We start from the raw sequence: 15,286 nt of genomic DNA on the forward strand, positions 1-15,286 counted from the left end.
TTATTTTGTTATGTTGTACATATTTCTATTATCCAAATATCAAACTTTATTGTTATTTGTGTAATTCACACCTTTTATTTTTATTACAAATAGCTTAAAGTTACAGAAAAGTTAGTATGATTTTCTTTTAGCAGATTTCTTAGCACTTTGAAGGCAAGAATATGTTCTATTACTTTTTACTCCAGTCTGTGATAAATACTCAGTATGTATTTAAGTTCTTGAGCAATTGAGATAAGTAAAATAACTTTATAAAAGCTAAAGCAAATAGGTGGTAGTTACTCTGTTAGAAGTAATATGTTATTCATTAGAATGTTATTAGTGTTATTCTGCTGAGCATTTCTCTGTTATGACAGTTTGTATTTTAAGCTACGGTGAAAATTCCAAACAGGTGCCCTTTATTGCCTATCCCAAATATATATTTTTCTTCTATTATAACATTATATTGGTTAAGTATAAAGTCAGTGGAAGAAACTTTCAGGGACTTACACCAAAATAAATTTCTAGTGTATTCTGTCTGTGGTGGGTTCTCTTTTCATTTCAATATCTGCTTTTATCTCCACATTAATCTTTCTTGTTCACATCTCAACTGTGTCCCCATAGAACCTTCCTGTCTCAGCACTACCAAAGTACTAACGACTACTCTTTTTTTTCTTCTGAAATTGAGCAATGGCAGTCTTGTCCCGCACCCTTCTCCCCATGCTCATCTGGACACAGTTAATAATTATAATTTTATCAACATAAGTGTTTGTCCTACAATTTACCTTCTTAAAACTTAGCATGTTTGGAGCAAAAATTTTGAGTTGTTTTTGTTGAATGGTTGTCAAATACTTTGTCCTTCATGCTAAAGGTGGTAGGAAGACTTTTAAACCTGGAAGAAAGATGCTTAAATACCGTTACATAAGTTGTGTAGGCTTTTTACCTTCACCACATTTTTGGTTTTGAGAATTTCACTTTGGGACACATTCAGCCTCTGGTGTTGGTGTTTTTGAAATATCTGATATACCTCTTTCTTATTTCTTTGTTTCCTCTCTGTCTCTTTCCTTTTTTCTACAACTTTTTCCTTTCCTTTTTTTCCTCTTCCTTTTCCTCCATTTGTCCTCTCTTCAGGTGTCAGTGATGCCCATTTGTACCCCTTGGCACTATTTGACCCTACTGGTTGTACCCTGTGTGTTTTCTAGTCTAGACTTATTACGTGTAAACAGATGGTGGTTCTCCTCTCTGAAGTAACACTGGGACTGAATGGAGAAATCTGTTGTACTGCAGGTGCTCAGAGTGGTTCTCAAGTTTGATATTTTTGCTTAAAAGTGTAACTCTTTTGAATGGTTGGCTTCAAGGACTTGTACAAAAGCACAAATCAGGCTTCAACTGATATTTTGTGATGGTGTCATTATGACCAAAATGCATTATGTTGTGAACTATATACAATAGCGTTTTATGATTTATAAAGAAAGGCAAATTTCCCATTTAATTTGAAATTTTTATTTCATTAATTTAGGTATGGATGGCAGAACAGAAAATATCATATGATAAGAAGAAGCAAGAAGAATTAATGCAGCAATATCTTAAAGAACAAGAATCATATGATAACAGGTAAGAAATTCCACTATGCTAGTGATTTTAGAATAATCAATTGCATGAGAATGATCCCTAACTGACTTATACAAGGTCTGTCCAGAAAGTATCCTGCCATGTACTATGAAAAAGACACATTTATTGAAGAAGATACAAGAAACATAGTACACAGGATGGTAATGTCTCAGTCCCCTTCAAAGCAAGCACTTTGGGACGCCTTACACAGTTCTCCCAGAATCTCTTCCACTGTTCAAAACCCTTCGCAAAATCCTTTGTTGGAATTGCCACTAGGTGCACTGTCATATTTTCCGGAATCTCATCAACAGTCTTAAATCTCTTCCCTTTCAAAGGTTATTGAAGTTTTGGGAAAAGCCAAAAGTTGCAGGGTGCCAAATCTGGTCTTTGAGGGATTGTGGGAGAGGTGGGGTCACCTTAGTGATTTGATGTTTTATCAAAAATCTCTGCTTGGGATGTGATGCACGAGCAGGTACCTTGTTGTGATGAAGCTGCCAATCGCCAGTTGTCCTTAACAGCAGCCGTTTTTGTCTTATTGCATCTTTCAACCAACAAAGAACTTTGAGGTAGTACTCCTTATTAATTGTTTGGCCTGGAGGGGCATACCCAAGATGGACAACATCTTCCTAATGAAAAAACATGGTTAATATGGTCTTGATCTTGCTGCAACTTTGCCGCACCTTCTTCAGGTGTGGAGAACCCGGTAACTTCCATTGGGACAACTGGGCCTTCATTTCCCGACCATAGCCATAGACCCACGATTCATCTCCCGTTATGACCTTCTTGAGGAAATCGGGTTCATTGGTAGCAGTTTGAATGAAGTTATCAACTGCAGCACAATGTTCCTTCTGCTCTGGTTGTAGAAGCCATGTAACAAATTTTGCCACAACACATTTCATTCCAAGATCCTGTGTCAAAATCTCAGACACAGTAGATTTTGGAATCCCCAGATCAGCTGCTAGTTCTCACACTGTGAGTTGCCCATACACATTCAACATTCTCAGGCGTTCTGCATGTTGCAGGCCTTCCAGAATGTGGATCATTTTCAGTGGATTCTTGACCATCTTTGAAGCATTTGTACCACATGTTTATTTGTACTGCACTCATTGCATTGTCCCTGAAAGCCTTCTGAATCATCTGGATAGTTTCTGTGAAGAAATATTCAAGCATAACGCAAAATTTGGTGCAGATTCATTTCTCTGCTCGCTCAATCATTTTGAATGTGATGGCCACTCAGTACACACGCTCACTGAATGGGTTCTCCCTCCCCACTGACTAGTACAGTGAAGTTGTCATTGTTCACACACGTGCATTCCAGTCCACGCTCCTTGGCTGCCAGGTTACATCAATGTTGGACAGACCATTCTCATTATATTAACAATGGCTGGACTTTTTCTAGACAGACCTTGTATGTTAGCTTTTTTGAATGGAATGTCATAAAGATAGGATTCTATTCCCTGTGAACTATCTTTACTCTTATATTTGTAGGTGGCCACTTATAATTTACATAAAATATATTTATGTGACTCTACATACATTCTATGATCAAGTTCCAACTTAGGCAAAGCTTAGAAGAACAAGAAAAGTCTATTCTCAAACTACTGAGACCTCTCACAAAGATATTTCTTTAAAATACACTGAAATGAAAAGATGCAAGGACAACTTTGAGAAGTAAAGTGAAGTGTCTTTACTTGACCGTATGTCATTGTTCTGTTAGTGGCAGGATCCTGGCTGGAGTTCTTCATTGGTTTGTTCCAGCAAAGTACCTACCCTTTAGCTGTTGTCATTTTATACATGTATTTGCGAGTCTAACTCTGAAGCTGGTTTCTCTTGGTTAATCAAGCAAGTGAATAGTGGTGCTTCAGTTACCTGGATCATACTCTCACTTCTACTCTGTCCTGCTTTTTATCAAAATACAGAACTTAAGCAAAGTAGTACCAAACTATTACTGCTAAATACTCTCTTTAAAATATATGGTATATTGAGAGCAAAACTTAAAAAATAAAACTTTTAGTTCAATTAAGTACTTTTCTCACTATTTTATTTAATCTGGTTAACTTTTATTGAGTATCTGCTTTATGCAAGACAATAAGTGGTGTTGTAAGGGCCTATAAAAGTGTGATAACATAATTCCCCTCTAGCCTCAAAAAAAACTAGAAAGGGATGGATGTGGTTTTCAATGGTGAACATCATAACTGATGTATCGAAAAGGCACTGCTTTAAAACTATGGCATGCTAATATAGGACAGAGTAATTCCATGTGGGATATAATAAGGTAAGACTTCAAGAAAGAGGTCACATTTAAACTGAACTATAAAGAATAATAAGGATTCCCCCTGGCTGGCGTAGCTCAGTGGATTGAGCATGGGCTGCGAACCAAAGTGTCACAGGTTCGATTCCCAGTCAGGGTACATACCTGGGTTGCAGGCCATGACCCCCAGCAACCGCACATTGATATTTCTCTCTCTCTCTCTCTTTCTCCCTCCCTTCCCTTTCTAAAAATAAATAAATAAAATATTTTTTAAAAAAAAGAATAATAAGGATTTATATTAGTGGTTCTCAACTGAGGACCAGTTTTGCCCCACAGGACATGTAGCAACGTTTGGACACATTTTTGATTTTCACAGCTGGGATTGGGTGCTACCAGCAACTAGTAGGTAGAAACTAGAGATGCTGAAAAACAGCTTGCAGCGCACAGGACAGCCCCACTCAACCAAGAGTGATCTAGTCCAAACTGTCAATATTACCACTGTTGAGAAGCCCTGATTTACATGTAGTAAAAGCTTGCTAAATATCAGCACAGTGGGAAAGTAGAGAGGGTGTTCAGGAAACAGTCAATAATTGAGTTAGACCAATAAAAAAATAGTGTAGGTGGGAGAGTAGTTTTGCGGCAGATCATAGTATGTTTATTCTTTATCTTTAAAAAAGTTACTTTTTTATCTTGGTAATTAATAAATATTGAAGCTGTTTCTCCTGGAACTTCTGCCCATTAATGTTACCATTTATTGGTGGATCTCACCTGCATCAGTTACTACTGTGGTTTACTAACAGTGATTTTCTATTTCTCTTGTTCCTGATACATTTTTTCATTTGAATTCCTCTGGAAAGAAAAATTTTCCTTCTTTCTTATTTACTTATTTAGTCATTTATTTCTATCATTGTGGACTTAGATATTTCAGATGTCATCTAATCAGTGGAGTAAAGTTTTGGAACTTTATTTCTGACAAAAATACCTTAATTCCCTTCAGGGTTTTAGAGGTTGGGAGGACAGTTATTCTGTAAGTTTTTCCTCCTACATAAAATTGTTAACCTTATGTCTTTTTATGCAGATTGCTTATGGGAGATGAACGTGTAAAGAATGGCCTTAACTTCATGTATGAGGCCCCACCAGGAGCTAAAAAAGGTAGTTACCTTATTTCTTTTTTTTAGCCTTTGATATGTTTGCAACTAAAGTTTAAGAACTGTTAAGACAAACATTTTTTAAAAGTGAGTTAATTGAGGTGACACTGGTTACCAAAAGTATACAGGTTTTAGGTGCACAATTCTATAGCATATCATCCGTGCACTATATTGTGTGTTCACCACCCAAGTCAAGTCTCCATCTATCGCCATTTATCTCCCCCACACCCTCCTCTGTCTCTCTTCCACCCCTCTTACCCCATCAGTCACCACACTGTTGTCAGTGTCCATGAATTTTTTCTCATTTTTTTTCTTTTTTGCTCAGTCCCTCCCAGCCCCCCTACCCAGCCCCCTCAAGCCCTGAGCTTTCAGCCTGCTCTCTATCTATGAGTCTATCTCTGTTTTTCTTGTTAGTTCATTTTGTTCATTAGATTCCACTTGTGAGTGAAATCATATGGTATTTGTCTTTCTCTGACTGGCGTATTTCACTTAGTATAATGTTCTCTAGGTCCATCCATGTTGCAAAGGGTAAAATTTCCTTATTTTTTACAAGAGAGTAGTATTCCATTGTGTAAATGTACCACAGCGTCTTTATCCATTCATCAACTAATGGACATGTGGGCTACTTCCAAATCTTAGCTATTGTAAATAGTGCTGCAATGAACATAGGGATGTATATATTCTTTCAAATTAGTGTTTTGAGTTTCTTCAGATAAATTCCCAGACGTGAAATTGCTGAGTAATAAGGCAGTTCCATTTATAATTCTTTGAGGTAACTAAACATGACGGGCATTTTTTTAGGCTGCTCTTTATCTTTTAAAATTGCTATTGTTTAAAAAAATATTGCCATTGTTTTATAAAATAGCCTTTAAAAGTGCTATAATCACTAGAATAAATACTAAAAATATTTGTCTAACTAGTAGTATTTCATGACTTGTCCTTTGGGGAGGAAAACAAAATCTTAACATCAACAGAAATGCATTTCTTTTTTATAACTTTTGTATATATTTTTACTCCTTGCTGAATGAATTTGGAAATAGAAGGCATAATATTCACTGACAATGGATAATATAAAAGTTTAAAAATTAGGAATTATATGCTTATTGACTATGATCTCTTTATTTAATATTGTATCTTGCCCTTCAGTGACTTGAATTCTATCTTGTGAAGAAAAAAGTTAAACCAATAAATTCTTACATATTACAATTAAATATCATGATATCATAGTATAGTATATGGTAGACTTTTATGAGATTTTTAACCTGATCTTCCTTTTTTTCCCATATTTTTGATATGCAATCAAGAAAACAAAGAGGTAAAGCACCATATTCTATGTTTGAATTTATTTGCAGTAGATTGTAATTTTATGAAGAAACTGAAAGACTTTTTAATGAATGTTTTTAGAAAGAAGAAACAGAAGGAGAGACTGAATACAAATTTGAATGGCAGAAAGGAGCCCCACGAGAAAAGTAAGAACTGGTTTTTCTTTTAAGATAAAATATATGTGATTAATTTTATCTGCTATCCTCCCTGGCTGTGTGGCTCAGTTGGTTAGAATGTCATCTGTAGACCAGAAGACTGCAGGGTTTGATTCCTGGTCAGGACACATGTCTAGGTTTTGGGTTCTATCCCTGGTCAGGGCACGTACGAAAGAGACTAACTGTTGTTTCTCCCCCTCTTTCTTTCCTACCCTTCCCCTCTCTCTAAAATCAATAAGCGTATCTTTGGGCAAAGATTCAAACTTTTTTATCTGATATCCTATTTTATGTTGCCTTTTCATTCATAAAGAAGGCATCTAGACTTCTAGTCAAGAGGGAGGCATAGGTAAACATGACTCACCTCCTTACACAACCACAGCACAAATTACAACTAAACTATAAAACATCTATCACCCACAATTGTAAAAAATCGAGCTGTATGGAAGTCCAACAACCAAGGAATTAAAGAAATCACATTGATCCAGATGGGTGGAAGGGGCACAGATGCAGAATGGGTGGTCCCACACCCATGTGTGGTGGATAAAAATTGGGAGGGATACCTTGGGAATGAGGGATCCTAGCCCTACACTAGACCACGCGGCCCAGGGTTCCAGTGCCAGGAATATAAGTCCCCATAACTTCTGACTGTAAAAGTCAGTGGGAGTTGGGGTGGCAGAAGAAACTGCAGGATTCTCAGGTGTCTCTTCCAAGGAGCCCACAGTGGACATAGGCAGACTCCCTCAGAGCTCCAGCATCAGGGCAGCAGCTTGAAGGGCAGCAGCTTGAAGGGCACCAGGGCACGAGGGGAGAAACTGAAGTGTCTGCCATCAGGGTGAGTGGCGGTAGACAGCTCCATTCTAGAAAAAATTCCAGAGGCCAGGCAGCAGCCACTGTCCCTTTTCTGAGCCCACCCCCACACAGAGCCACAGAGAGGCAACACCATATCAGAGATTCCATCAACCTGGTTCATGTGGGTTTCTGTGCCCTGGCAATTACCTGAGGCTCCACCCCATCCAGCTTACTGGTGCACTTTTCTACAATAGGCTGCTTTACCAAGACAGGGAATCAAAGCAGCTTTACCTAATACATAAAAACAAACAAGGGAGGCTACCAAAACAAGAAGACAAAGAAACATGGCCCAAATGAAAGAACAGAACAAAACTGCAGGAAAAAAAAAGCAAACAAAACAGAGATAAGCTATCAGATGCAGAGTTCAAAACACTAGTTATTAGGATGCTCAAGGAACTCATGGGTACTTCAACAGCATAAAAAAGACCCAGCCAAAAATGAAGGTTACACTAAATGAAATAAAAATTTACAGGGAATCACAGTGGAGTGGATGAAGCTGAGAATCAAATTGATCATATGGAACAAAAGGAAGAAAAAAAAACATTAAATCAGAAAAACAAAAAGAAAAAAATGAGTCCAAAAACACAAGGACAGGCAAAGGAACCTCTGGGACAACTTCAAATGTACCAACATTCGAATCATAGGGATGCTGAAAGGAAAAGAGAAAGAGCAAGAAATGGAAAACTTATTTGAAAAATAATGAAAGAAAACTTCCCTAATTTGGTGAAAGAAATAGACATAAAAATGCAGGAAGCACAGAGTCCCAAACAAGATGGACACAAAGAGGATCACACCAAGACACATAATTAAAATGACAAAGGTTAAAGATTAAGAATCTTAAAAGCAGCAAGAGAAAAGCAGTGTTACCTACAAAGGAGTTCCGATAAGACTATCAGCTGGTTTCTCAAAAGAAATTTTGCAGGCTAGAAGGGACTGGCGAGAAGTATTCAAAGTGATGAAAAGCAAGAACATACCTCCAAGATTACTCTATCCAGCAAAGCTATCATTTAGAATGGAAGGGCAGATAAAGTGCTTCCTAGACAAGGTAAAGCTAAAGGAGTTCCTCATTACCAAGCCATTATTACGTGAAATGTTAAAGGGACTTATTTAAGAAAAAGAAGATCAAAACCTTGAACATTAAAATGGCAACAAATTTACAACTATTAACAACTGAATCTAAAAAACTGAATCATAGATATGGAGATCATTTGGAGGGGTATCAGTGGGGAGGGGGAAGGAGAAGAAGGGAGAAAAGTGAAAGGATTAAGCAGTATTAACTGATAGGTGCAGAATAGATGGGCATGTTAAGAACAGTATAGGAAATGGAGTAGCCAAGGAACTTACATGCATGACCCATGGACATGAACTGAGGGGAGGGGGATTGCCAGAGGGAATGGGGGTTACTGGGTGGAAGGGGCCAAAGGTGGGAAAATTGGGACAAATGTAATAGCATAATCAATAAAATATATTTTTACTAAAAGGCATCTAATATGAAAGTATTTTCGATGATTGTCTTACACAATTTGCTTGATATAGTATTAGTTTTATTTTTTTCATTTTTTTAAATTATAGTCATTAGACTGGACACTTAATAACTAAGTGGTATTTGGAAATACTAAGTAATTTTTAATTCTATATATTTATTACAGTTACACATTTTGTAATGTACCTAGAACTATGAAACTATTTTTCAGAATAACTGCTGTTTATTATAAAGTTATTCTTAATATTGTGTTTGTACATTTTTCTGTACTTAATAGATATGCCAAAGATGACATGAACATCCGAGATCAGCCCTTTGGTATTCAGGCAAGTGACACATATTTTACTTTGTAAGAATAATTTTTAATTAATAAGTACTTCTTTATATTGTTGTCCAAAAGGTATTTAAGATGCAGAGGGGCTCTGTGGTTTCTGTTTGTATCAGAGAATAGGAGGACTAGGGGAGAAAATGTTAAATTTAATAAACACATTGTTGAAGGATAGAAATCAAAGTTTTGTAGAAAAGTTTGTAATGAAAATGGTTTCTGCAGTTTTCAAAGAATTTGAGGAATTAGCTCAAAGTCCAGAGAAGATGCAAAACTATTTGTTTTGAACTGGAATAAGCTGTCATCAGAGGGCTATATCCTTGTTACATACAACATTTTTTGGAACACTGCCACACTCATTTACTGATTGTCTTGTGGCTGCTGTCCTGCCACAGTGGCAGTTGAATAGTTGCAACAGAGACCTCTGGCTCATGAAGCATAAAATATTTACTACTTAGCCCTTTATGAAAAGTTTGCCAGCCCCTGCTTCAAGAAATTGAAATTTCAAAGGAAACTTTTTTAAATTAGAGAATTTAAGATTAAGCCATAAGATAATTCTTTTTTGAAATTCTACCATTTCTTTTTGGATGACATTATTTTATTGCCATAAAATAAGAGTCACAAAGAAATAGATAGAACTTAGCTTTTAGGCAAAATTTATAGTAAAAGGTTCTCATATTTGTATTATAAAATACAGTTGTGAAGTCTCTCTCTGGAGATCTTTTAAAAATTAGAATAATTTAAAGTAAATACTGTCAAAGAGTGGAGAATTGAACATTGGTTAGACTTAGTATTTTAATAACCAAAATCACGTTCACTATTTCTCAGGTTCGAAATGTGAGGTGCATTAAGTGTCACAAATGGGGTCATGTCAACACAGACCGAGAATGTCCTTTGTTTGGTCTTTCTGGAATCAATGCAAGTTCAGTTCCTACTGATGGCTCAGGTAGGCACTAGACACAATTTATTTGTTTGTTTTAGAATATATATCAAGGACAAATAAGGAAAGATAAAATAACATTTTTCTCTAATCTCTCTGGATATTGTTTTAGTTGGGTTGGGTTGGGATTTTTGGACTAAGGCACATTCCCAAAATATAGTCAAACTCTGATCATGTGTTTTGAATTTCAAAGGTGATATTTCAGAATTAAATTTAATGTTTGTAGCCAAGGACCCCTATGCAAGATATATTAAACAAAGTTTATCAGGCTACTAACCTAAATATAGCAGGAAGAAATGGTTATTTCTTGTTTTTATGTCCTTCTCAATTGTAAAAGTAGGTTGATCTAGAAGCCTCAGAAATCACCTCTCTTCAGTTCGGAGATAAAATCAAAATTGAGTTTTAAAAGATGTTAACTAGCCCTGGGTGGTGCATCTCAGTGGATTGAGTGCCAGCCTGTGAACCAATAGGTAACTGGTTCGATTCCCAGTCAGGGTACATGCCTGGGTTGCAGGCCAGGTCCCCAGTTGAAGGCAAGTAAAACCCCTGTATCTCTTTCACATTGATGTTTCTGTTTCTGTCTGTCTTTCTCCCTTCCCCTTCCTCTAAAAGGGAACAAATAAAATCTTTAAAATATATATATATATTAAAAAATAAATTAAAAAAGATGTTAACTATGTTAAAATTGGTGTTTACTTGAAAATTATTTACCTTCCTGCATTTTATTATCTACCTAAGAAAAATTGGTCTAATTTGGTTTGTATTATTTGTGTTCTTTTTATAAAAAGATATTAAACTCAGTGGATTGAGTGCGGGCTGTGAACCAAAGTGTCGCAGGTTCGATTCCCAGTCAGGATACATGCCTGGGTTGCAGGCCATGACCCCCAGGAACCGCACATTGATGTTTCTCTCTCTCTCTCTCTCCTTCCCTTCCCTCTCTAAAATAAAATAAATAAATAAAAAATCTTTAAAAAGATACTAAAACTGAGAGGTTTTAAGTTAATTTATCAGTGCCTTGTTAGTATATTATTGAGACAGCCACACTAGTCCAACTGTAACTCATGATAAAGTATAGTAGAAATAACCTGCTTAATCCTGAAACATTACACAGTTCATTTCACTCTTATCAGCTTCAACTCTTCATTGTAAAATAAGGATTTGAGCCCTAGCTGGGCATCTCAGTTGGTTATAGCATTGTCCCAATATGCCAAGGTTGTGGTTTCGATCCCTGGTCGGGGCACATACAAGAAACAACCAATGAATGCATGGGTAGGTGAAACAGTAAAGCAACGTTTCTCTGTCTCTCCCTTGCTTTCTCTCTAAAATTAATAAATAAAAAAATTTAAATAGGGATTTGATAGTATAACTCTAGGGGTTTTCAGCATTTTTTAAGCAGCTATAAAATCTTTTTTTCTGTCTAATTTTTTTTAAAGATATCTAACATGAAACCCAGTATATAGAACATATAAAGGCAGAGCTGCTCTATTTAAGCAAATGCTCTGGGCATGAACCCAATCCTCAGTTCATCTAGGACTCTGATGCACCACATTATATACTCCCTGTCATCCATCACCACCCCTGAGCCCAAGGTTCACCCCCAGTCAGCATATGACTTTTAGCTTCTCTTCTGTAGCTAGAGATCCTGCTTCCTTCCAGCAAGCCAAACGCAAGCTATAGGATTCAAGATGCCAGTTCTCTTATTAGGAGTTTAAAAATTTGATCCATTATCAAGTTAGACACTATTTCTTTAATGGTGTTACAGATGTCAGAATGGGTAGAGGAAGTACTCAAATAGAATATTACATTGAGTTTTTTAAATCCTTATTGTTCTAAAAAAATAGAAGCCACATTTTAAGTAAGAGAAAACTATTTGCTCAGAGGTGAGAGAATACTGATACAGACCTTGGTCTGACAACCTCTGACAAAAAGAACATCCCATGGCTGCTGCAATGCAGGTATCTTCAAGCCCACATACTATGCTCCTTGCTCCCCTGCCCCTACCTAACTGGTGAAAGAAGGGTGAGAGACCTCAAAGAAATAAAGCCCCAAAAGAAATAGGGGTGGAGTAGGTCTTATATGAAGAACCCATTGGCTCAGATATTTCTGACCAGTAATTTTACTCACAGGGATCTGTTATTACATATGAAAGTTATATTCTGTTTTCTGGAAGGGGTTGTATCTTTATCTTTTCCTTCACTCCAGCCTTGTGGTGCCTTTTCAATTGCATGACTCCTGTGTTGGCTAGGGCTGGGCAGTGGTGGTAACTGTCTTTGTTGCTTGGCCTCATCTTTGATCCTACTCTGAGAGAATGAGTAAGATAGACTCCAGACTTAGCCCTTTACTTAGTAATTGATTAGATCTACTTTCTCTTGAGTCGATATTAGAAAGTCTCCTACAACAGCTAAAAGAACTTGTGCTATTTAGTTAACCTATTTTTGAACCTAGTACTGAAAACAGTGAATTCAGATATAATGAAACTGGATTGGCTGTTTTTGAGCTCTCCATTTATACTTATTAACCTTATAGTAATTCAGTCATTCATTTTGTGCAATCAGAGTTTTTGGACCCCACTTATGGTGGGGTTTTACTGTATTTTTCAGTCGAAGGAACTTTTTCAAAATAAAGTGAATGGAGTAGGAAAATGCTCAAGTTTTTGGCTGCTATCAAGTTTTAACACATGTAACCACCCTTGAGAAGTCTACAAATTAGTGACTCTTTCTCTCTGAATAAACTGAGCAGTGGAGGGGTGGAGGGGGTAGAGGATGAAAAGTATCACCTTTATTGAAATACTATAGTTAATATCTCTACTATATAAAATGTTCTTTCAAGTCAATATGAAAGAGCAAAATAGTAGCCTTGGCTGGCGTAGCTCAGTGGATTGAGCGCGGGCTGGGAACCAAAGTGTCCCAGGTCCGATTCCCAGCCAGGATACATGCCTGGGTTGCAGGCCATAACCCCCAGCAACCACACATTGATGTTTCTCTCTCTCTATCTCTCCCCCTCCCTTCCCTCTCTAAAAATAAATAAATAAAATCTTTAAAAAAAAAAAAGCAAAATAGCAAAGGACATAAATACTGGTGGTTTACAAAAGGAGGAATTCAAATAGCCATAAAAGCTATGACAATATTTTCAACAACATTAATAACCAAATAAATGAAAACTAAAGTAATATATTATCTTTTTGCCCCTCAAATTTGGTAAAAATTTAAAACAACTATATGTCCAGCGTTAGAACAAGTGTGGTAAAATTAACATTTTAAACTGATGTTGATAAATTGAAGCAGCTTTTCTGAAGAGTCATTTGATGATATGTATCAAAAGCCTTAAAAGCATGCATATTTTTACCTACAAATTCAACTTCCAGGAATTTATAATAAAGTGATAAAGCAGATGCTCAAAGGTTTATAGTGATGAAATATTAGAAACAACCCTAAGTGTTCATCAGTAAAGGTAAAATAAACTCACTTGTTCAACAATTATTTATGGAGCACTTACTCTGTGCCAGGTATTTTTCTAGGCTCTAGGAATACAATGTCAAGACAGAAAAGGTCCTTCCTTTCATTATACTGGAAATGACAAAACAAATTTTTTTCTAAAATCCTAGGAAAGATTTTTTTTAAAGATTTTATTTATTTATTTTTAGAGGGGAAGGGAAGGAGAAAGAGAGGGAAAGAAACATCGATGTCAGTGGGGGGGATTCATACAACTGTAATTGAACAATAAAATAATTTTTTAAAAAAAGAAGAAAATCGATGTGAGAGAGAAGCATCTATTCATTGACTCTCATACACACCCCAACCAGAGACCAAGCCCACAACCCAGGTGTGTGCCCTACCAGGAATCGAACTGGTAACCTTCCACTTTGTGGGACAGTGCCCAACCGACTTAGCCATACCAGTCAGGGCACACAAAATAAATTGATAAATAAGAAAGCAGTAGGTATTAATAAAGTTCTATGATAAAATTAAATTGGATACTGTGATAACAACTAAATGGGGAGTAACTTTTTTTAAAAAATTATTTATTTATTTTTAGAAAGAGGGAAAGGGAGGGAGGGAGAAACAGAGGGAGAGAAACAGTTGTCTTGTCCCCATGTCCTGATCAGGGACTCAACCTTCAGCCCAGGCATGTGCCCTGACCAGGATTCTAACTGGTGACCTTTTGCTTTAAGGGGTGACGCCCAACGAACTGAGCCATACAAGTCAGGGCAATGGGGAGTAACTTTTGATTTAAGTGGTCAGGAAGGCCTTCTCGGAGTAAGTGATGTTAAACTGAGATCTCTAAATGACAGGGAAAATGGAGCTATGCAAGATCTGAGAGAAGAGCATGTGGCATCTCAGGCAGAAAGAACAGCCTTTGCCCAGAGGGAACCATAAATTCAGAGAAGCAGTGTACTTAGTGCCTAAGAGCACAGACTGTGGCGCAATGGAGGTAGTAAATGCCTGATGTGGAACCCCAGCTCTGCTGCTTAGTAGCCACATAACTTGAAACAAACTGCTTAACCACTCCGTGAGGTGTAAATGTGAGAACAAATACTGGTAAATATCTGAGAATATCTCAAAGCACTGAACTCTATGATAAAATTATGATAAAAACAAGTCAGTAACTTCCACCATCGCTGATAGCACGTTAGATGATATACCATATATTGCTGATGTACTGTCACAGCTGAAAGCCATCAGCTTCAGCTGTATGTAGGAACAATTGAAGATATGGGAAATAGTACTTTTATTTATTTGTTCTTTTATTTGTTTAAATTATGTTTTATTAATATTACAGTCATGAATTTATCCTAAAAGAATAATCATGGATATGTCCAAAGATTTTATGCAAAGTATGTGTCTAATAGTAAAAGAAAGAGAGAATCTAAATACCTAATAAAAGGATATTAGATAAATAATTACGTGATGTTAACAAAGGAATAGTACTATACAGCCATTAAAAATGATATGAAGACTGCTTAATGGTATGAATGTTGTTTTTAACATTTGGTCAAATAAAAACAGATTTTAAAACAAAGTAGTTATCCATTGGAGTTTCTTTTTTTATCTTTAGGTAAAAATATAGACATACTTTTAGAAAAATGCCTGGAAGATGATTTCACAAAATATTAACATCAGCTATACATTTATAATTTTTAAGTGAATATTATTTTAAAAGAATTAAAAGTTATACATAGATATGTATAAGTTATTTTAAATTGTATTGCTCAATTAATACCTTTC

At 36.3% G+C, this 15,286-nt stretch overlaps 1 protein-coding gene across 1 annotated transcript in view; it reads left to right on the forward strand.

The window, feature by feature from the left end:
- Positions 1 to 15,286, forward strand: part of CIR1 (corepressor interacting with RBPJ, CIR1) — a 45,384-nt gene that overhangs the window by 4,322 nt on the left and 25,776 nt on the right. The window contains exons 2-7 of the mRNA XM_028509925.2: positions 1,496 to 1,590; positions 4,917 to 4,990; positions 6,291 to 6,301; positions 6,391 to 6,455; positions 9,074 to 9,122; positions 9,950 to 10,067. Of these exons, the coding sequence (XP_028365726.1) occupies positions 1,496 to 1,590; positions 4,917 to 4,990; positions 6,291 to 6,301; positions 6,391 to 6,455; positions 9,074 to 9,122; positions 9,950 to 10,067 (412 nt within the window). The remainder of the gene's footprint in view (positions 1 to 1,495; positions 1,591 to 4,916; positions 4,991 to 6,290; positions 6,302 to 6,390; positions 6,456 to 9,073; positions 9,123 to 9,949; positions 10,068 to 15,286) is intronic.

The sequence above is a fragment of the Phyllostomus discolor genome, chromosome 4 (genome assembly GCF_004126475.2).
Source record: "Phyllostomus discolor isolate MPI-MPIP mPhyDis1 chromosome 4, mPhyDis1.pri.v3, whole genome shotgun sequence".
Taxonomy (NCBI): Eukaryota; Metazoa; Chordata; class Mammalia; order Chiroptera; family Phyllostomidae; genus Phyllostomus; species Phyllostomus discolor.